The sequence below is a fragment of the Cuculus canorus genome, chromosome 2 (assembly GCF_017976375.1).
Source record: "Cuculus canorus isolate bCucCan1 chromosome 2, bCucCan1.pri, whole genome shotgun sequence".
Classification (NCBI taxonomy): Eukaryota; Metazoa; Chordata; class Aves; order Cuculiformes; family Cuculidae; genus Cuculus; species Cuculus canorus.
The window spans coordinates 95,620,543-95,642,949 of record NC_071402.1 but is presented as its reverse complement, the minus strand read 5'-3'; the positions used below and the strand labels follow the sequence as shown (position 1 = coordinate 95,642,949).

At 40.4% G+C, this 22,407-nt stretch overlaps 2 protein-coding genes across 5 annotated transcripts in view; one reads left to right on the top strand and one right to left on the bottom strand.

Moving 5' to 3' along the window:
- Window positions 1-212: 212 nt before the first annotated feature.
- Window positions 213-6,516, top strand: NOL7 (nucleolar protein 7). Its single transcript, XM_054057511.1, has 8 exons — window positions 213-401; window positions 1,417-1,477; window positions 1,555-1,613; window positions 2,227-2,258; window positions 3,672-3,759; window positions 5,022-5,143; window positions 5,228-5,305; window positions 5,945-6,516. Exons 1-8 carry the CDS (start codon window positions 259-261, stop codon window positions 6,016-6,018), a joined length of 657 nt encoding a protein of 218 aa, XP_053913486.1. The 5' UTR covers window positions 213-258; the 3' UTR covers window positions 6,019-6,516.
- A 168-nt stretch (window positions 6,517-6,684) lies between these two features.
- The window catches only part of RANBP9 (RAN binding protein 9), a 40,895-nt gene continuing 25,172 nt past the window's right edge, over window positions 6,685-22,407 (bottom strand). The window contains exons 5-14 of one of the 4 annotated variants that reach the window (XM_054057510.1): window positions 21,554-21,576; window positions 19,384-19,568; window positions 18,485-18,597; window positions 17,101-17,209; window positions 15,481-15,671; window positions 13,547-13,694; window positions 11,687-11,760; window positions 8,852-9,000; window positions 8,062-8,173; window positions 6,685-7,672 (exon numbers count right to left, since the gene is read on the bottom strand). In XM_054057510.1, the coding sequence (XP_053913485.1) occupies window positions 7,542-7,672; window positions 8,062-8,173; window positions 8,852-9,000; window positions 11,687-11,760; window positions 13,547-13,694; window positions 15,481-15,671; window positions 17,101-17,209; window positions 18,485-18,597; window positions 19,384-19,568; window positions 21,554-21,576 (1,235 nt within the window). In that variant the 3' untranslated portion in view covers window positions 6,685-7,541. Of the gene's footprint in view, window positions 7,673-8,061; window positions 8,174-8,851; window positions 9,004-11,638; window positions 11,761-13,546; window positions 13,695-15,480; window positions 15,672-17,100; window positions 17,210-18,484; window positions 18,598-19,383; window positions 19,569-21,553; window positions 21,577-22,407 lie in introns of all 4 variants that reach the window. The other 3 variants (XM_054057508.1, XM_054057509.1, XM_009564195.2) reach the window with 3 other exon arrangements.

Sequence of the window (22,407 nt, the reverse complement as noted above, 5' to 3'; positions counted from 1 at the left end):
GAGGGATGAATGAGGGGAGGCGGGATCCAGAGGGAAAGGGAATGATCCAGAGGGGAGGGATGGCTCCAGATGGAAGGGGGAATATAGAGGGGAGAGGTGGGGCGACCGCGCAGGGGGCGCGGAGCCAGCGCTGGGGGCGTGGTGACTGCCGAGGGGGCGCGGCCTCAAGAGCGTGATCGTGTCGGGGGCGGGGCCTCCGTGCTGGGGTCGTGGGGGAAGTCTGGCGGCGTTTCCGGTTCCGGTTCGTGGCCCGGGCTCATGGCGCGGCGGCGGAAGGCGGTGGCCGCGCTCGTCGGGCCGGCCTCCTCCTCGGAGGACGAGGCCCCGGAGGAGGTGTCCTTCGGTGCGGCTAGGGAGGCGGCCGAGGCCGAGCGGAAGCTCGTGGGGGAGGCAGCGCGCAGGTACGGGCACCGCAATCCACGCGCGATCGCCCCGTTGCCGCGCCAGCGGCTCCCTCCCTCCAGCCTGGGACAAGAAGTGGTTACTGGTAGAAGAAGGGGGATGTTTCTTATTTGAGCTAAAGTAAAGTTTCATCTAAGTAACTGTTCTTTGAAAGTTAGAACGTTTTTCTGATAGCATGGGGGGGAGTTTTCAAACACTGTTTTTCCAGATACTGTTCATTCTTTGGAGATTATAACGTCTTATGTTCAGTGTGATCTGTGCCGAACAGATGTGTCTTCGTATATAATCACTTCTATTTGTAGCCTTTCCTTGTGTCACATGCAAGGTCAGGTAAAACTGGCTCCAAAGCTCCAAATTAGCAAGAGATTTGGCTGCTCTGAAGTTCATAATAACATTATCTGGAACATAGTAGAATATATGATGCAAAACCAAAAGTAGTTACTGTTACAGAAAATGGAATGTTTAGGCTTAAGCTAAAGTAGAGTTCAGTTCATCCAGGTAACTGTATTTTTTGAAAGTTAGACACAGTGTCCTTCTGTTAGTATGGTTTTTTTTTTTCTTAATAGCTTTTTTTTTAATGTATAGCATGGGGGTTTTTTCCCATTTTTTTTGTAGTCACCGTTATATCCTGTATTCAGTGTTGTTCGTGCTGAACAGATGTGTCGTCTTCTGCAGTCGCCTCTGTTTGCAGCCTTTCCCATCTCAAATGTCAGAGCTGGCTCTAAAGCTCCAAATTAGCAAGAGATTTGACTGTTGTGAAGTTCATAATAGCATTAGAATGAGTCTTTGGAAAGTGATAGAATATGCATAAGGTTTCTGGGAAAATGTATACGTCTGCGTGTGAGTGGGAAATACACTCTGTCCCCAGCTCTTATCTCATTGCACGTAATTGATGGAGATCACTCCCTGATGTTGCCCAGCCCTGATAAAGGCTGCTTCCTTTCTAAAACTCCAAAACAAGTCTTGGAGAGTTTTTTTCCGGCATTTTCGGTATCACCTGCTTCCTGCCTGCAGGCACCGGGAGCTCCTGAAGGAGAAGCGGCGGCGGCGACAGGAGCTCTTTGCTGAGCAGAAGGTAACGTCGGGATCCCCTGGCAGCACCCCTGCCCCACTGACTCCTCTGTCCCCCACTGATTCCCCTTTCCCCCACAGAGACAGAAGCTGCTCCCCGAGGCTGTGCTGCAGGAGCTCACCGCCACCTCACCTGCACGGTGAGGGGACAGGGGAGGGATGGTCTCTCCGGGTCCTGGAGTGGGTGGAAACGGGACCCTGGGTTCTAGCATCATAGAATTGTTTGGCTGGAAATGACCTTTGAGATCCTCAGGTCCAGCCATACCTGTGCACCACTAAACTGTATCTCTGAGCACCTCATCTCCCCACCTTTCAAATACCTCCAGGGATGGTGACTTCAACCATCTCCCTGGGCAGCCTCTTCCAGTGCCCAATAACCCTTTTTCTATTGCCTAATCCAAACCTCCCCTGGCACAACTTGAGGCTGTTTCCTCAGCCTCCTCTTCTCCAGGATAAACAACTCCAGTCCCCTTAGTCTCATAAGACTTGTTCTCCAGCCTCTTCATCAGCTTTGTTGCCCTTCTCTGGACATGCTCCAGGACCTTAATGTAATTCTTGTAGTGAAGGGCCCAAAACTGAGCTCAGTATACGAGGTGCGGCCTTGCCTCTGCTGAGCACAGGGGGAGGATGATTTCTGTGTGGTGCCTCCCTCGCTGGTGCTTAGGAGGCCACTGTCCTGCAAGCTTCAGTGGCTGTGAGTAAAGGAAGGGATCAAGGATTGGAAGAGTCACCTGTTACCTTCTTACCCCACAGAGCTGATGCGGAGACTGCAGCAGCAACCCAAGGTAGGTAATGCTACAGGTCTCTTCCCTAGTACCAGATGCTTTCCTCTGCCCAGGGGGGCCTTTCCCTGCCAGAGCTGCAGTGGGAGAGTACTCTTGGAACAGAGATCTTTGCGGAAATTTGAAATGTGAACAGGCTTGGTCTGTTGCGAAGGAAAAACAGCTGAAGGAAAAATCTAAAGTTGTGTTTAATGGGATTCCTGTGCTTTCTACAAAAGTTGGTTGCTGTACAATCATAGAATCATTATGGTTGGAAAAGACCTCTAAGACTGTCAAATCCAACCATCAGCCCAACACCACCAGGCCTACTAAGCCACGTGCTGAAGTGCCACATCTACATGTTTTTTTAACACCTCCAGGGATGGTGACTCCACCACGTCCTTGGGCAGCCTGTGCCAATGCTTCACCACTCTTGCAGTAAAGAAGTCTTTCCTAGCATCCAATCTAAACGTCCCCTGGCGCAACTTGAGGCTGTTTCCTCTCATCCTATCACTTGTTATTTGGGAGAAGAGACCAACACCTGCTTCACTACAACCTCCTTTCAGGTAGTTGTAGAGAGTGATCAAGGTCTCCCCTCAGCCTCCTCCAGGCTAAACAATGATTTCAGTTAAAGTAGCTGGAGGTGTTTAAGTAAGTGGGCAGGTGTCACAGTAGAAAAAGGATTACCAAAGGGAGATGAATATTTAGCTTTTGTCTAAGTTACAAAGGGTATTCCTGGGTGGGGTTGATATTTAGCTTGATAACTTCACATATCACATTATGACTTAATAGCATCTGTTAAAAAAATAACTTTTTTTGAATTGTGAATGAGGAAGTCAAGAATCTAGAGTATTCATGGCTGCTGTTTTCTAGCTGCCTTCACCTTTATTTCAAAGTACTTTTTTTAAAAAAAAAGTTTGTGTTTTTTTTTTAAACAATTCTCTCTTCCATATGTCACATGATTACGTAGCTGGGCAGAGTAATGACTACTTTTTCTTCCTTTTATTATTGCTTTGAAAAAATCCTGTTGGCCTAGATCAGAGATGAGATCAGGATGATGCTTTGCGTGCTCCATGGTGCTCACTTGGTGGCAAGAATGAAGCCAAGGCTGAGCCCTCCTTTGTGTGCAACTTGCAGCTGTTGCATTGCATTGAGTTGTTGTCTTGTGTTGAATCCCATTTTGTGTTGTAGATGTGCAGGCAAGGGAACGTGGGTTGGTACTTTGGATGGCTTGCAGCTTCCCCTCCCGCTAACAGGCCTTCTGTAGGGGCAATGCTTTCTCGCTCTCACTAGCCAGAGCTTCTGAAAAATGCCTCTTGGAGTTAACTAAAGACATCTTATTTTTCATGGCCTAATTGTTTTACTCCTGTCCCTCTTTCACTTACAGCTCTTTAATGTTTGGGAAAATGTTTCTGTTTTCTGTTAAATCTACTTTAGTTAAAAAGCGTGGAGATGGGGCTGCAAAGCTGAGACAAGGCCAAGTCCAAAGACGGGTGAAGACAGACAAGCAAAAAAAGGGTCCCAGGTATGCTGGGAGACAGCTCCAGGGTATCCCACTGCAGTGGTGCTGCTTCCGCCTGCTTGGGGAGGGAGGGGGCGTCACCGCAGCTGCTGAGTGGCAGAGTGGCTGTGCACTCTTTCTCACTTCATGTTACCCCTGCTCATCCTCTGCATGACAGCAAGCTGGGTACTAAAAGCACCTTTAATATACTTTGGATATGGCCTACTTGTAGAATATAGTTCCATAGAGACACCCACGTTTAGAGCAAAAGAACCATAATAGGAGCAATTTATGTATTAAATGTGTATGAGGTCCAACACAAAAACCCCCAAGACTGCCTGTAACTGTTTTTTTAACAAATTAAGAAAATCAATTGCAATCACCTTCACATGAGTTCCCCTCTGAGTTGACTGACAGCTGCCTACGATGCTGCCAACATTCAGTCAATTCCACAGATTCTGAAAGATTTTCTCCACAGATATGTGCAAGAATTCTTCCAGGGATCATTTTGTGAAAGCCTGTTGAGAATCTCCGTCATTTGTGTTTTCACATCTTCTCCCAACAAAAAATACGAGGTGCTTTGAGCACGGACTTGATCTTTGGGAATATGAGTCAGGTCTGGTGACTTAGAGAGGGTGCTCAAGCATGGCGATGATGTTAGCTAAAAATTGCTTCACGGAGTGTTGTGGGCTGGCACACACCAGCATTTTCTGACTGAGGGTAAGCAAATGTCTGTGTTTGAGCACACATACACTTGTACTGAGTGTAGTGATTTAGTTGAGCCATGTCTCACTGTGACGGGTCAGGACATGTTCTGTAACCGTCTTTTTGTCTCTCCCCTCCCTCTTTTGGTTCCTGAGCTTAGGGTTAGTCTTGTATTTTTGTGTCAGGCCTCATGTAACTAGTATGAGGTAACAGGGCTGTTCCACAGCAGTAGATGTTCCGGTAGGTGCTGCTACACGTCTGGTTGTTGACTTAATTCCTGCATATCATTCTTTTTCTCCCCAGCTTGTTTCTTTGTCACTCCTGCTTCTATATAGCTCCCGGTAGGAGTACTTGGGAGACTCCGAAGGAACTAGCTATCTGGGGCATGTAAAGGCAGATGGTGACAGGTTGAGAGCTTTGGTCCAATTTGTTTTTTTCTAATAATGCTACAAAGCTTGGCTGAGCATCAGAAACCAGCACGGGCAGCTGTTGTGCTCACGTAACAAAGCCTTGACTGGTGTCTCTGTTGTTCTGGGTTCTCTAACTACGCTACAGGGATTTAAATCTCTTTATTTAACTAGGTCAAAAGGAAAGTATATGGCTGTGCGCTTAAAAGATCAGTGTTTAACAGGCCTCCACCAACAGCTCGCCAAAGACTTTTTAAATGCTCAGCTCTATGGACCAGATGTCAAGCGGGCACAGGGTAAGCAGTTTTTTTTTCCCTAGGTGGGCCTGCACCTGAATTTGTCTGTTAAGCTCAGTAATTAACACATCATCTCTGTTTCAGCAAATGAATTTTTCTCCCTTGAAAATAAGAAAAACCCAGTTAAAAAAGCAGCCGTTCAGTTTGTGGACAAATCTTGGGGTGAGTATGAAAAGTCCAACTAGGCCTAAAGTACACTTTGATGAAGGAAAAAAGCTTTCCCCTTAGAAGGTAGCACATTGCAACTGCCAACTTGGAGAAGGGCAGCATTAGGGCCTGGGAGGGTGAACAAGACAGACCTTGGAAAAGCTACCTCATTTTTGGTACTTTAAGATAAACAGCAGCTGGGCCTAGTGCCACGTTTACTTGTTGAAGTAAGTACTTTAAATATTGTTAACTCTGGGCTGTTTGAAGTCATTTCAGGTATGTATAAAACCTAAAGCAGGGAAGGCCAAGATCCCGAACTTGTGTGTGAACACACCCTGCCCTGCAGTCGTACACGCACAGGCTGTGAGGCTCATGGACACGAGACAAGAGTTACTGATCCGAAGCAGGGAGTGGCTGCTTTTCAATTATGCTTCAGAAGTGCAGGCGCTGCTGTAGTGCCACCCTCCTCCTGGAGGAGCCTGGCACAAGGCAGAACCCCTGGACAGGGGAAGGTGCCTGTTGAAACACGATAGGAAGTTTATCAGCTTTTCAATCAGTTCTGAAATGCTGCAGTAATCCATGGAGTGCTGCTTCTCCCTGGGATGGGCTGAGAAAATGGGAACTAACAGGCTCTTGGTTTTTTTTTTTTCCCAGGGCAAGAAAAAAAGGAAAAAGCAGCGAGATTTAAAAAACGTTGGCTTGCAACACAAATTAAAAATAGAGTATGAAGACATTTTTTTCAGAAGATGCAATTAAGGACTTTTGGTGGGTCTTCTCCCCTCGTTTCTCCATAATCACTCCTCTTCCAGCTCCAGCTAGCAGGCACTAACAGTCAGAAAGCTGTGCCTGAGCAGACCAGGAAGCTGGGCCAAGGCTGTGAGGGTGGAGCCTGGATCCTGATGTAGAACACCTGGTGTTAGAACCAGGCTCGGAGACCTGGGCACTGCTACACAAGGCAGCTCCTTTGAGAGAGAATAAAGCTGAATGATTTTGTACTTGCTGCCTGGATGCTGCATTTCTTACAGCAATGAGTCATTCCTGCTTTTTCTGTTGTTTCATCTCTAAAGAAAGGCTGCAATCAAGTGTCAGAATCACAAAGTTGGCTCACACAGCAGGGATACTTCTTGTCCAGCCTGATTTCAAGGAATGAGGAGTTTCCCCTGTCCTCAGGGAACACTGAAGTTCCATGCAGTGCCTTGTCTGAGCCTTGCTTCACAGCAAGAACACAGGAAACCTGTAGCTTTTGACAACAGCCCAGCCACTCCTGTGCTTGGCTGACTAATTCAGCTCAAACCACAGGGCTAGTGCAGGGAGTGGCATCCCTGGTTTGACAGGGAGCCATAGGACTCTGGAACCAAGAAAACGTAGCATACAAGTCCATGCTACCACGTATGTCGAATTAAGTTTTTAATGGCTGGTTAATTATGATATCACTACATTTTATTGCAATATAGTACTATTTAAGCACTTTTAAAAATGCAAGGTGTACAAAGATTAAATTAAGACTGTAAATTGACTAAATATTTGGTTTTTATATAAATAGGTCATAACCACACTGTGTTGACATGTAATACTGTTATAATACAACAGTTAAACTGGTGAGTCTACACAACAGAAGCTGTCTGTAGTTAAACAAGGAAACAAAGTTGAAAAGACCATGTTAAAACAAAAAAAAAAATCTACTAAGATCAACAGGTTGGGATTGTAAGTAGCAACAAACATATTCACTCAGCTCCTGAGTAATTCAAGTTTTACAGTACACATTAAAAAATATCGTTTCTTCCCATCAACACTATATATCCAAACCATCAGGTGTTTATGCATTTTGCAAATTACACTGATTGAACTATGTAACAATGGGGGTGGAGGTTGGCAAGTCATCCTGCTCGACGGTTAACATCACCCATATGCTAATACATCCATGTTTTCTGTTCTTCTGTCCCACCACAAGGTAGCAGGATTTTTGGTTTGTTTTGGACAATCGTTTTAAAGGATTGGTACTCGTCAGTTTGGATGTCTGACGTTATCAGTGATATTTCCAACTCTTAGTTGTCTAAGAGGTTTAAAGATGGACATTTTCTCCTAACGCTAAGTTAGAAATCATTTGCATCATGCTGTAAACTAGGAAGCAACATAAAGCGACAGACTTGTCCTTAGTACATAATTAAAATTCCAAATTCCAGTCAGCAGAGCTGGTCTACTTTCCATGCTGGATTATGCCGCACCACCTTTCAGACCTTCAAATGCATAGCTAGTGTAGGTAGTCTTCCACTGTGGCGAACGCGCAGGAGCCGATTCCTGATCGAGCCATCAAGCCCAGACACTGTGACGCTTGTCCCATTGCTAGGGCAAGTGGTGGTTGCTTTGGCAGATTGTGAGTCTCTGAAAAAAACCAAAGAGGACAGTTAAAATACTTAATTTCATAGTAACTTAAAATTTTAAGCTTGCTTAAATAATCAATTTCAAAATTCCCATGTTGACTTGCAAAGTTTGCTGTTGCAGCAAGACGGAGAAGCAACAAACCGACATTTTCAAATTCCTGCAGGTAGCATTATTGAACAAGCCCCTTTCTGCTCTGAACAAGAACAAGGATGAAGATGATTACATCCGTTACATTTCCTACATCTCCCGAAATACCCCTCTCTCACCAGGAGTGTCCCATACCACTGCTATGCCATGTTAGCCACTCAGGCACCAGGCAGGTGATGCATGGAGAGCAGTTCTACCGGCCTGGAATGAACCTCGCCATGAACTGTCCCAGCCTTACTCACCTAGTATTGCACTATTAAGTACAGAGCACACAGGTTCTCTTTGTATTGGGTCCAGCTGATTTCCAACAGGGCTGCTCCAGGGATCGGAATAGGCAAGTAAACTGAATGCATCCTGAGGAAAGATGATTTTCATTACATCTTATAGCTATATTCCACTAGCGAAAATTAGAGCAGTTTTCTTATTTTGACTTGGAATTACACAGATGATTGTTAGTGGCTGTCATCAATAAAAAGATTTTAACAGGACTTCTTCCATTTTGAGCAAGTGGTGTTTTTCTCAACTGGAAATTATACAGGAGGGAAGTTAGCACTGTTTTAGTAAGTGGTAGGGAAAGAGGAAACAGACTGGAAACGGCATACAGTCAGTCTCTGGCAGGGGAATTCTTTTCCAGAGCAGCCTCAAATCAAGGTAAACTAGTTAGTGCACAAAGTGCTAAAGAGAACACGTTAGGCATCTGTACTAATTCTCTTTCTTGCAGTTTGCTTCTCATTAGAGCTGAAAATGGCACTTTGATTCGAGAGGCCAAGCTACGTGGTAAGAAACGACAGAGAGAATGCTAAATTCATTTCTGGTTTCAACCGTATCACAGTATGAAATTATGTTCCCTGTGAATGTACTGCTCAGACGAGACAGGAGACAGTGCTGCACCACAGCTGACCAGAACACTGCTCTCAGACAACAGAACAAATCACAAAGTAGAACAGTAGTGCAGCGCAGCACCCTGTGCAAAGTTTCTGCTGGTCAGCCCAATTTTTCACCTTAATGCCACAGTTTCAAGATGAAACATACCTTGAGCATTTTCTTATTTGCTGTGTTTTTGCCACATTCTCTTCTTAGCTGCTCACTCATGGCTTGCAATTCTCTTCCAAAATGGATCATTCTTTCAATAGCTGCCTGGCTGCCACCGCACAGCTGACGTCTTAACTGGCTTGAATCTACTTCTGCAAAAATTATATCGTCATCACCATTGCTAACAGAACTGACAGCAACAACTTATGGATCTAGAGAATCCACTGATTTCACTTAAAAGAGATCTACCTTCTCAGAGAGAAAGCATGTAGGGCCTGAGACCTTGGCTATGGTGAGCACTGTTGGATCCCTCCTTTATAAACTCTTAACTAATGGCAAAGACTGCCCACACACGCTGTTTATTTGCAATGGTTAAACTAAATAGACTATAAGCCAAGTCTTACCCTGAAATTTTATGGGAGTTTAAGATTAATAGTGACAACGATAAAAGTCCACACAGTTCTACCTTTTAAATTCTGTGCCAATGCACTTCAGCATGGAGAACAGAAGGCTCTGGGGAGACCTTATAGCAACTTTCCAGTACCTGAAGGGGCTACAGGAAAGCTGGGGAGGAACTTTTTACAAGGACCTGTAGTGACAGGACAAGGAGGAATGGCTTCAAATTGTAAGGGGGAAGGTACGGACTAGACATTAGGAAGAAATTCTTTATGATGAGGGTGGTGAGGCACTGGCACAGGTTGCCCAGGGAAGTTATGGATGCCCCCTCCCTCGAGGTGTTCAAGACCAAGTTGGATGGGGCCTCGAGCAGCCTGATCCAGTGGGAGGTGTCCCTGCCTATTGCAGGGGGGGTTGGAAATAGATGATCTTTAAGGTCCCTTCCAACCCAAATCATTCTACGATTCCAAAAATATGCCAAATCTGGAGCTGCTTAATAGAGGGTAAAACACCCTGAGCATCCCTAACAGCCACCATGGGTGTTGCCACAAGACAATCTTTCAGTCTGCTCATACTCCTTGTAGAGTATATTAGCTTTATGATTTGGACATTCCAGGCTTCTGCAATCAAGCAGAACACTACAACAGATTTCTTTACTGTTTGCTACAGTATTCCCCAATAGTAGTGATATTAAATGCTATTAATACAGTTTATGAGTAGTAAATCAACCCTTAGCTTTTCTGAAAGTTCTGCCTTTTTTCAAGTTGCAATTAAAGCAACCTTTAAAAAAATGCCTCTCTCCATTCCTTGCCTCTTCTTTTTTATCCGTGGAATCAACTTTTGGATCAGCATTTTGATGTGCACTTTAATTACAAAACCATTCTTTCCAATTTTAACCTTCTATCCAGTGATATATTATAATCAATATTTCAAAGATTTGTAAATGACCACTTTCCTTTTTTTTTTTCCCCATAGTTGTGAGCTCTGGAAAAATCTGCCTATACAATACATACACAGCACAAAGGAGAATATATAAATATTTCAAAAAGCAAAATACCAAAAATACCACCGAACTCAAACTGTGGTGTGTAAACAATGTAGGTTGAGGAGCCACATTTCCTTTTTAGAGAGCCAAGGCACCCACAAGTCTTCAAGCAGTGGTGCTTGTTGCTAGCTGCAGCCCAATTTAGGACATCGCTTTCCAAAGGCGGAAAACAAACTACATTAAAAACACACGAACAACTCTGCACTCTGTGCAGCTGCTTCATGTCTGTCACAGCTAGCCTCTCTGGAAAAGGCTGCAAGAGAGTAAAGAAGTGTTTTGTCTTTTGTTACAGAAATGAGGCCTTGTTATTATCCAGATTCAACCCATAACGCAGGGAAACAGCCTGGAAATTTGAATCTCCCTCCCCTCCAGGGCTGTAACAATTACATCTGCTTTTCAACACTTGGGTAGTATTTAAGGAGCAAAGCTGCCTGATCATTATTGGTGCACACTCTCACAACTGTAAGTGTTCACAGGTACCTGTAAGTACTGCTGCATTATGAGAGTTTACCAGCAACGTCCTGAATTCTACATTTCATTTAAACTCCCTATTAACTGGTGTCTGGTTAAATCAACTGTTGAGATAGTTCTACAGCTGCAGAAGTGACTGGGCTGGATTCCTCCATTTCTTCAGACACAACCAGTAGTAACAGCCACTGTAAAGTCAGGCCTGCGTGACTTAAGTTGATCCGACTGCCTGGACTGGACTGGGACAGGTAGCACCCTAACTGACCAAGTAAATGTATCTTTTCATGGTGTGCTGTTAATTTGAGGGTATTTAAATACTCATTTATCACTAACATCGGCAAGCATGGCTGAGTATAAAGCAGATTAAGTAAAGCAAAGTTATTTTTTAGAACAGATGTAAAATGGTCTTTTTTTTCAGTGGAAAATATTTTTTAGGTCTCAGATCCCAAGTACAGCTCTTATCTCTAGCATTTAATATTAACACTTTGCACTTTTCAATATAAAGTGATCTGGACTTTGTTCTCTTACTGTCGAGTGCCCTGAGAACCATGACTGGTAAGAGGACTAGGGGAAGGAGGAGAAGCAATCCATCAACCCTGACTCAGGCATGCTACACAATAGGATGTTTCTTCTCAAAGGCACTTTAGAAATTGATGATCATTTCAATATCCATGAGTTACCAATTTCCCCTATTCTCACGCTGACACTGGACCACCTAAGCCAGTGGTTTTAAGATTGACATCTAATAACAGCAAAACAAACAAACAAATTTAAGATTTGAGCTAATATCCCTAATTTTCAAGTTGGGAAGCATTGCAAGTAAAAACATAACCTTGTTGCCATCACTTAATAAAAATGTAAGAAATATCACTGCAGACCCATTTCTGTGTCACATTCTTCCATTTCGTGATCATGTTTAGAACTACCATTTAGGAAGCCATTGGATGAAGTCTCAGCAACCCCATTGGAGTAGTGATCTGTTTCCATGTCTACGTCATTGCTGAAAAGATAGTAACAGATAAAAGTTTTATGCATATTTCAGTACCTAGGGTTACCATCTTCACTACTTCAGCACAGTGCTTCCTCATCTGAGCTACTGAAAAGCTGCTTTTCAATACTGCCAAGTTAGACCACAGGTTTTTCCATAGACACTGGCAAGACCAGAGAACCAGGGAAATTTTAAGGGTCTCTCAACCAACTCAGTAAAATAACATCTGCAGATGTTGAAAAATTAAACATGTTCACCATTATTCACGAGAAAGCAGTTTAACACTTTCTAAACACACACCTAAAAGTAATTAAGTTCTTACCTTCTTTATATACCTGTATGTGCACAGAGCTGGAGAAAATGCATTGAGAAAATCAACTATTCTCACTTTTTTTTTTTTTTTTTTAGAAAAGAACAAACCACAGTTAGCTGAATATACAGCCTACTTTGAGAACATCATATTTAGGTAAACAACTATTTCAAAAGAGCCTTGATCTCTCATTTACTCTCTGTGGAATGATAATGGAAAAGAAGAAAAGCTCAAAGCAAATACTAAGTAAACCAAGACACCAAAGAGATACTCAGATGCAAGTTCAGAGCACACAACTCCTCACCACACTTGGATCACAGCAGGTCACTTTTAGAAAGCGCTAGCACAGCTTTGGGGACTACGCTTTGCTGACAGCAATATCCTAGCTTGTTCTACTTCATCATTGAGAATGACAACCTAAAACCTCTCTCATGACCAAAACAATTCAATTTAGAAGTTTGATATCTTGCTTCTAGGCAACCATAAATACTTAGCTTCCTTTAAGGAAGGAAATCAAAAGGCCATTCTGACTAGGCAACTCTGCAGCCATTGAATTGCTTTCCTCCTGTGAAAAATCTCAAAGTTGCCTGGACACTACCAGGCTTTTTGGCAGAGGTGATTGCTGATGCAAACACAAATCCTGAAGTTAAAAAGTAAATTGGTTAAAAAGTAAATTATTACTTTTACTCTCCCCTCCTCCCTCTAGTCATCGCTATCCAAGTGAAATATTTTTTGTTACCATCACCACATTCTGATATCCTAGCTGATACTTCTAGTAACCCAGCTTGAACAATGCAGCCAAGTACTGTTGTATTTCACAGCAAATTAGGTTCTGCTACATCGTGCAACCCAGAGCTTAGTATTTACTCATTATGAATAACCATATTAACCCTGGTTAATACATCTATTTTCATTCTCTAAACTGAATATGTTTGCACAAGTGACAGTGATTGAGTAGGCAAACAGTTCTTATGTGTGCAGAGGAAGGCAGCCCACATTTCTTATGCATCTCAATTGTATTTACTTTGCAGATACTACCACAAATGGAAAGTGGTAGTGATACTTTGTAGATACTACCACAAATGGAAAGTTGCATATAGGTAATGAAAAACTTTTCATTACCTATATGCCATGTAACTGAAATCAATTACAGTGGTTTAAACTAAAATCCCAAGCACCAGAGAGCTAGTTAGTCTTCACTATACACCTTCAAAACTGACCACAAATAACTATAATCAAGGTAATTTGTTTTTGTCCATTGGATTTCTTTAACTGAACAGGAGAAAATCCTCTATTGAGCTTGAGAACTTAAAACAAAACCAAAGCACGCCAGAGTGTCCACAAGCTGCTGGCCCCTTACACTATGGTGGGTTTTTTTAAGGGCAGTTAAAATATCACATCAAATTCCACTGAAAACTCTTCTCTGCAATAAAAGCACATGGAAACACAAGCTTTAATGTAAGCTAGAAACATCGGAAGTTTATTCACCTGGAATAGCTGTTAACTTGCTGTGATCTCGATACATTTATGTTGTTGAGCTCTGGTACATTCAAGCTGGTGGTTGTGTGTTTACTGTGACAGTAAGACTGATGCGCTTTATTTGATATTACTCCATTACTGCAACTACTTTCAAACCCTGAAAGAAAGTTTTAATAATTGTAATCATCTACGAACTTATTTGTAAGTACCTATTTAAAGAAGTGAAATAAGCACAGTTTAATTGTTCCTGGTCAGTAAAAACTAGATTTGCCAAACAAATAAACCCAAATGCTTCGCCCCTTCCTGTTTCAGATATTTGAACCTTTAAGGCTTCTACACTGCAGAAACTAAGCATTACTTAACAAGTACTAACACATGCACAGAACATGTTTCAGCTGTATTTATACACCAGTAAAACAGAAACCCGTGTGAACACAGAATTGTTTTTTAGAACTGATACATTGTTTCTGAAAGATCTGAAAATCTGTTCTAGGCCATGTAATCACAATGAATGGAAGCAGACATGCATCTTACTAACTCCTAATCACATAATTCTCTCATTAAATATGCAGTACAATTCAGTGCTGAAAATAATCTACATGCTGCTACATTTACATAAAACCTCCCTCCTTCCCGATAAAAGCATTTTTGTTGTTAATATTGTGCTTCGCTAAATAAAATTACACTATGCTGTGGAATTAAGATGACTGGCTAAAATCTCTTCTGACTCTTCTAAAATATAATCAAGAAACTACTGTTTGAAGCAAACATCTAATTGACAGTTCCATGAAGTGCAAAAGCAGGACTTCCCTTGTAACTTCTAATCTAGAAACAAGTCACAGGAAGGGCTTATAATGAATAAAACACTACCTGACCTTCAGGAAAACCCAAACCCCAGTTCTAATAATACATTCATGAAATTGATTATTAAGTGGTGTTTCTATTTTCAAAATTAGGAAGTTAGATGTACTTTCTTCAATACATCCTGATAACCACCTGAAGGAACAAACAGACAATCTGAGCCGGCCTCACTCACATGTGACAGCACAGTCTTGACATAGAGGGAAGAAGAGCAAAGCTGCTGCCTTTCCAAGGTCAGCAGGTATTCTGGGGCCAGGCTATGCTGGCTTCCTACTCAACCCACTGAGAGAAAAATAAAATAAACAAGACCCCCGTCATTTCCAGTTTGGATTTAAGAGTGAAACAAAGGTTAAAGCCTACAGCCTCTGTCTGCTGCCTTAAAAGTCTTGGGTTCGAAGAGGATACATTCATTTAACTTTTTTTATACAACCAGCCTCTTCTTCAAAGGGGTGCTTTGGAAGTCATGAGGAATCTCCCCATAGGCATGGGGCAGCTCTGAACATTCATGACTTCCCACTGAAGCTTTATGACCACCTAGACACCCTCAGAACTCTTTCAGCTGTGCAGACTGAAATTTGACTGCCAGCAGAAGTCTTTTACCTAACTCCACCACCCAGCTTCTGGTCTTTCCTACACAAGAGGAGCCATTCCTACTGTTCCATAAACAAACACTATAGGAAATGGATCACATACAGCACTTACCGGACTTCAACCACATTGCCCAAGCCATAAATTATCACCAAAAGGACAACAGAAATTTGTGTCAGAACATTCCAACTCCCAGAAGCAAACATTTCTTAGAAACCAGTGGTAACATACTTAGTAAACCCTTAGTAAAACGAAGAGCACAAGCTAAAAAGATTTAGTTCTATTTATATACTTCCCATTTTCCCAGTGACCGAGAATCCTATGTTTTAATTGTTAAAACTATACTTTCAGACAACCACCTAGTACCAACTCTTAAGTAAAACAATTTGCCAGTCTGCAAATATCTGTAACTTCTCCCCACACTTAATTGTAAAAAAAATCTACATGGTGTGGTCTATCCCAATCTATGTGGTATATCCTTCACATCAACTTACCAGAAAAGTGCGTGCTGCTCCCTTTGCCTGTTGCCAAATTGTGAATATTCATTCCATGGCTGGGACTCATGCTAGGACTACTGAATGACCGTGGGCTAACAGGGTAACTATCTTGAGATTTTGGACTGTGGCCTCCCAAACACCGCACTTCACTGTCTGTACCATTCACCATCTCTATAAACTGTCGCACCCTAAACAAAAGGCAAAAAAGTTAAGCTAATAAAACAATTTACACATTTCAATTTACCAACCATAGCAATCAATTAATTTTAGTTGTTAAAACCGCAAAAAGTCTGACTCAACAAAATGCTGGATGTCAGTAACCCAATCATCAATAAGCTTTGAACTATTCAGTCGAAAATACACAATTACAAAACTTGTGAGGGAGAAGAACAGGAATATTATCCTTCGAGGACAGACTTTGTCAGTAAGTCCTCAAAGTTTAAAGAACTAAACTATATTTTCTTGTTTTGTTATATTGGCAGGGGCAAGGTTGTTTCTTGAGAAGAAACCATTCTATGATTCTATGATTTTAAGGATATGTCATTATGTTGCCATGTCTGTCATTTCTTTCAAAGTAAATGAGAACACAGTTTGTCTGCCTGGAACACTAAGCTTTTAAACAGTAACTTTTAACATTAAACATGTGCACTAGAAAACAGTTTGAAAAGCAAGCTCATATACAAACCTTCCCTTTAGAGGCTGTTGCTCTCTGTCAATTTAATTTTAGGTAAGGAGGCTTTGCTATGGACTTTAAGGAAGCTCAGAAGTACTGCTTTATGATTTAGGCTTGGACGGCCTCAATAGAACAGGAAAAATTTAGAGAGACTGGGAAAAAGATAACATGTAGTTGATGTTACTTAGTGATGTCTTTCATGAAAACGTTCACATTTTGTGAATTCTGTGATAAGTCTCCAGTGCTATCACATGAATTCTCTTCAGCATTTGAGCATGACAGACTTCAAACACATACCAAGTTATTTTTTATGTTCAGTTAAGTGATTTGTTCTTATAGAAGATAACAAGTTTCTTTCCACATTTAAACACTACAATGGGATACAAAATTCTGGAGGATTAGCGCAGCTGGCAAGTAAAATAGCCAAAATGAAGGTGACTATTGTGTGCTTGGGAAGCCAAGAGAACTCTGGGATTATGGAAATTCCACAGTAGCCAGAGGTTTCTAGTAAAGTGACAAGGAATGAAACAGCTCATTTAAAGTGGTCTTTCAAGTCAGCTGCCCATTTGAAGAACAGACCAACTTAGGACAACAGGACTCTAAACTTTCTTGAATATGACACTAAGTTTCACTGAATAGGATTTTAAGTTTTACTTGACACCCAAACTGATTAAAGTTGATTTAAAAATTTAGAAAAACTTAGTTCTAGAGAGCAAGTCTACAGTGAGATGTGAATTATGCTGCAAAGCAGGATCTTGATGACAAAACCTCGTTAAACATGTAGCAAATAATACAGCTTTAAAAAAATCAAACTACATACATTTTCTAAAAAACGCTGCTTAACTTTGTTTAAATTGCCGTGTAAGCTTTAAATGAGTAACTGTCTCAGCTCAGAAGGTACTGTGTCATCTATAAACACACATCTGTATAATTTGAAGACTCACTTTAATGCAAATAAGAGATTAGGATTTCTTTCTAGTAAACTTGGATACAACTGTTGTGTTGTTTCAATGGCTTCTCCCATTCTTCCTGCTAAAACCAATTTCTGAATTCCTGTTCACCAAAAAACAAATAAGAGATTAGGATTTTTTTTCTAATAATGGATACAGCTGTTATGTTGTTTCAATGGGTTCTCCATTCATCCTGCCAAAACCAGTTTCTGAATTTCTGTTCACCAAAACCAACATCAGTCAAATGGACAGCTAATGGATTAATACATGTAAATTAATGAAGACACAAAAATAACTGTCAATCAACAATGTTTCTTCCCCTTAGAAACAAATAGTGTAAAGACAGATCATGGTTCCTTAAAATGTTCAATAGGAAAGTTTAAGAACTGCACTCCACCTACATATATCTAAATGAACACTCAATATTTTTATTTATTGCCAGCATACAACTGCTTTGTACTCAGATTGCATATATAGAACTAGATTAAGACTGCAGACACTCTTCTGCAACTTATTTCTCATTTTCACACCTTTATAAATAGGCACATACCAACCTATTGTTACCCAAGAACACAAATTGTATCCCACTCCCACAGGTTCAATTTTCACCAACAAATTTTAGTCCCTCCACCTACAATGCATAGTTCCAATCAGGTTACATTTGACTAAACTGTTCTGCAACAGTCCCTCCTTAGTTGATGCTTCTGTTGCTGTAACCTGACACAAGTTGCAAACAGCCTCAGAGCTCTACCCACCAATAGAGAAATTGATCCAAATGAAAACCAGCCCAACAAATGAGTTATTTTTCAGCCAGAGCATTTTCCCCACATGGTACGTGTCATGCAGTCACACAAATACTTGTGTAATACAAGCACTGTTTAATCAGGCTGCCAAACAGCACTGTCACAGCAAGTTAGAACTGAACTGCTGTCAGTTCTCCTTGTCCTCTTTTCCCTCATGTGTAAGCAGAAAACCTCAAATTTGATTTAACTTACAAAGCTTTCTCTAAACTCACAGTTAAGATAAAAGTCGAAATGTTTATCAAGACTGTTATACTGCTGTTTGTGACTGACTATTAACTCTCACAAACAGTCATTTAGAGACACTACACATATTTAAGACAGATCACAATTTGCCATTCAAGAGAAAAGACAACAGGTATCTACCACATTCTGCTACATCAAACAGGTTCCTAATCCTTAGTGTGGAAGTTCATCTTAACCAGCTGTTCACATGTACGTAACTCCACGCGACAGCAAAGAACTGTACTACAGAATAGTGTGGAAAGGGAATTCTACAACGATGCTTAAGAGAAAGTTTTATGTAATATTTAAAGGAGGCAAAAAACCAAAGGATGTAACATGCTTTCCAGCCTTACTTTGTCTATTTTTAATGGAAGCTAATTCTTCTATCACAGTCTCTTCTGTGGATCTGGCGAATGCCTCTGCTGTTGCACAGTATCCATGGTGAACTAAGTAAGATGACACCATTCTAAAAATAAACACAGACAAAACCCAGAAAGACTTATTAAGTACAGGTAAGAAACCAAGAAATTCTTGAATGTAAAAACTCTTTTCTGAAAGAAGTGACTGAATAAGAATTCTACTTGAAATGCAGACATTTCTATACAAGTCACACCAGAGTAATTCAGTTAAGAGCCAGGATCTTCTTCAAAACACTGCACAGAAACATAACTTAAAAAAAAGATATCATTTTATTAGTATGAATTTTAATAAAAAAATATTAATCACACAATTAAAATATTACCTGCTAATTAAGTTTCTTTTTGGTTTTTGGTCACTACATACACTGAAGGGAAATTTCTGCACAAATTTTTTTGTTTTCTTTGAAGAAAAAAAAAAAAATGCAAAGCCACAACCACCGCTTTTCCAAGTGAGACACTACTGAGCCACAACTTAACCTAGCATGCCAAAGACTGGGAATGCAAAGGGAAATATCCAGAGCTCAAAGTATTCAAACTGCCCATTACAGCCATGGCATTTTTTCCAAATTCCCCAATCTCCAACAGATAGGTCAAATCAGAATGGAAGGTTTACACTCATCAATATAAACTGTTAATTATTAATGATGTAGATAACTCTTCCCCAAGCATCCTCTCATGCAGTGTTATACATATTTATCAAACCTGTAAACAAAACTATCTGTACTCATTTTTGACACTAAGTTTTTGCACAAGACAACACGTATAACGTTTTAAAGATCTCTGAAATCACGCAATTAACTTTTATTTAGAATGAACAATATGCAAAGTCTTACTTCTGTATCATTGTTTGCCACTCTCCTTCCCGATCTCCTATCGGAAATCTGTCAATCTGTGCTTGAATTTTGGTTCTCCATTCTCGCATATAGTCTTCAATATCAAATACAAATGGGTGTTGTCCAAAATTAGCATCCACAACCTCTCCTGGTGTTTGAAGCCCTACTGTAGGGTACAAGTTTGGCTGCAAGAAATTTTTTTATTAGTTCTTTCCTCTTATTATAGATTGCCCACTTTCACTTTTTTTTAATCTCTAATAATATTCTCACTGCTACTAGCAGTGTGAAGCAGCAAATACCTCTGGATCATCTTTTCAACAGTTAAAGCAAACTCTACCAATTCAGCAATACAATCATTGACTAGTTTTATTTCCAATTTTCAAATAAGAAACCCTTACTAATCATTCTCTTCCTAGTCAGAAAGTGCACTTCTAAAACTGTATTAAAGTTTACAACTTTTGGTTTCAATTTTACAAAATATTAAATACCAATTTTAAAATTATTTTTAAAGACCAGGATTAAAGTTTCTTTTAAAAAGAGAACAAAAATTAAACTTACAAAGTGGGCCATTTTCCTTTTGGGGTGAAATACTTAAAACATCGCTGAATATTAGTGGTTAGAATTGACAGGATAGAGAACTCATTAGCCTCAAAGTCCAAGTGTAGCGCCTAAAAAGAACTGTAACAGTGCATTGAAGTCCTCATGAATTCCTGGACTTGTATCTAGAAAAAGACTTTAAAGCATTTATTGTTGTCTCAGCTTTATTTTCTGCTTAGAGATTAGGTCTCCATGCAAATTTGAACTATGCCAAATATGAGAAATGTAAAATCTGCCAGTTGGGATTACAGTAACTTTCTTAAATGCAATGAGCACCTCAGCAATGTCAATGCTACCAGCTGGAGGCTTGGATAGGTGGGGCTTTGTTGCTGTTTTATTCTTTTTTTATTTAGAAGTATACCTACATTATATTTACACCGCAATCAATGCTGGTATGGTATAATGGTATGCTGATCTACAGAACTATATGCTAAATAAATTAAGGCTATCAATAAGAAGTTATCAACACGCAGGTCAACTGAAGCTCAGTGTACCCAGTGAAATTAAAGAAAAATACTCTGGTAGTTAAAACTATGCCCAGGCTGATCTTGGCCCCAATTCCACCACTCCTGCCCCCATTTATTTTTAAATAAACCTCGCTTGTAGTGTTACTTAGTCTAGACTAATCAATAAAGCACAAGTCTCAAATCTTTTCATGAGATGAAAGCAATCAATTCCAATGAGGAAGAGTCCGGCCTTAAACTTCCAATTACAGTGTCAGTTTTTCTGTGTGCTAGCAGCAAGTAGCCCTGCTGACATCCCATGGATCCAATACAGTGGCACTGGATTCACAAACCACCCAACCCCATGGTGGGGCTCAGAGGTGCCCAGGGCTACTGACTTTATTTTTTTCCTAAATATCTGTCCTTGCCTCCTAAGGCCATACCAAATGGTGTAGCTGGTCAGATGGAGGTGCATCACACATTGCACCCTAACCAGATTAAAGCAGAAATTAAATGGATGATAACAAAACCAAAATAAGTGCAGAATCTTGCCTGTACCAGTAGCATAGGGAACACACTTAACATTTTAAGGAAAGTACAATTTAATTGACTTAAAAAGCTAGAAGACTTTTGATATCTGGAGCTTTCCTAAAAAAAAAATTATTTTGATATGTTTGCTCTTACGGAGTGTACAGTACAGAGAAAATTAGGCATCGAGCATGAGCTACAGTGACCATCCCTTAAGTAGCCAGTCCTTCTGCATATAAGATACACAGGGATACAGACATGGACCACGCTGGGGTTTAACACAGCTTTGACTTTGTATGAAGGGCCTGCATGTATCAAACAAAGTACACAGTAACTACTTGTATGTATTATTTTCTGCTAAACTTCCATTAGAACTGCCTGTTAACAACCTGAAAAGGAAGACCCTTGTATGGATCGGTGTAAAAACCAAACTTTTTTCTTCAATTAACAAAGCAGTACTGAAATGCTGAGAAGTATCTGATATTCAATTGCTTGAGAAGATTATAATTGTGTTTCCAGGAAGCATAAAGGAAATGCAAGTTACATTTGAAATATCTGTTTATAATACACAGGAAAGCTATTTGAAAATGCACTTATCTTACCGGTAAATCTGTGAAAGCGATGCCTGTAATGAAGAGAAAATTAAGATTAATTTCCATATTTCTGGATTCTAGACTCATTTTCTTAACTGTATTGTTATATGTTCAAAAAACTCACCCAAACCATCTCACAAGTAAGTAGTTAACTATGGTGACATGATGCTTAGGCAAAAGTGATGCGCCTGAGTAATAAAAGGTGGCATTTGGCAAAAAGTAATTTGTCAATTTGCCCTCAGTTTTTCAAAATAGGGCCTAAGATTTAGCAAACATCATACCAATTAGAAAGCATGAAAATTCTGGCTACAGATTAAAATTAAGAGAAAAAATAAAAATGCCTGAAGATATTTTTCACTTGCATGTCTTGATACTGCGACACTAATATTTAACAATATCTTTTCTTGTTTGCTATTACTTTTCTTCATAAGTATTTATTGTCTTTACATGAGCAACACATGCCTATAATACTCCAAGTCAGTCTGGTAAGCGTTTCACTCTAATCCACACCAGTGTCTTTTGATTTATACACAGAATAGCTGAATATCTTGTTATGTAACTACAGGCATACATCTACCCGCAAGATCAAGGCGGTGATTTTGATGTCTCAGGATTAGCCAAAAATCTGGCCTCTCTGCAATTCAGGAGCTTCACACAATTTAGGCAGGCAGTGGAGCTTTCAGTTAAAAAATAAGTACCAGGAAATCTGCTTCTGACAGTCAAATGGTGACAGTATTTCATAATTTTCATTATTGTTGCAAGTATTTCTTCCATTTTTTTTTTTACAAGTGAATCATGATTCAAATCTACTTATCCCTTCAAACTCTTATTTATTTTGTATCAGACTTATGATTAAAGTTTAA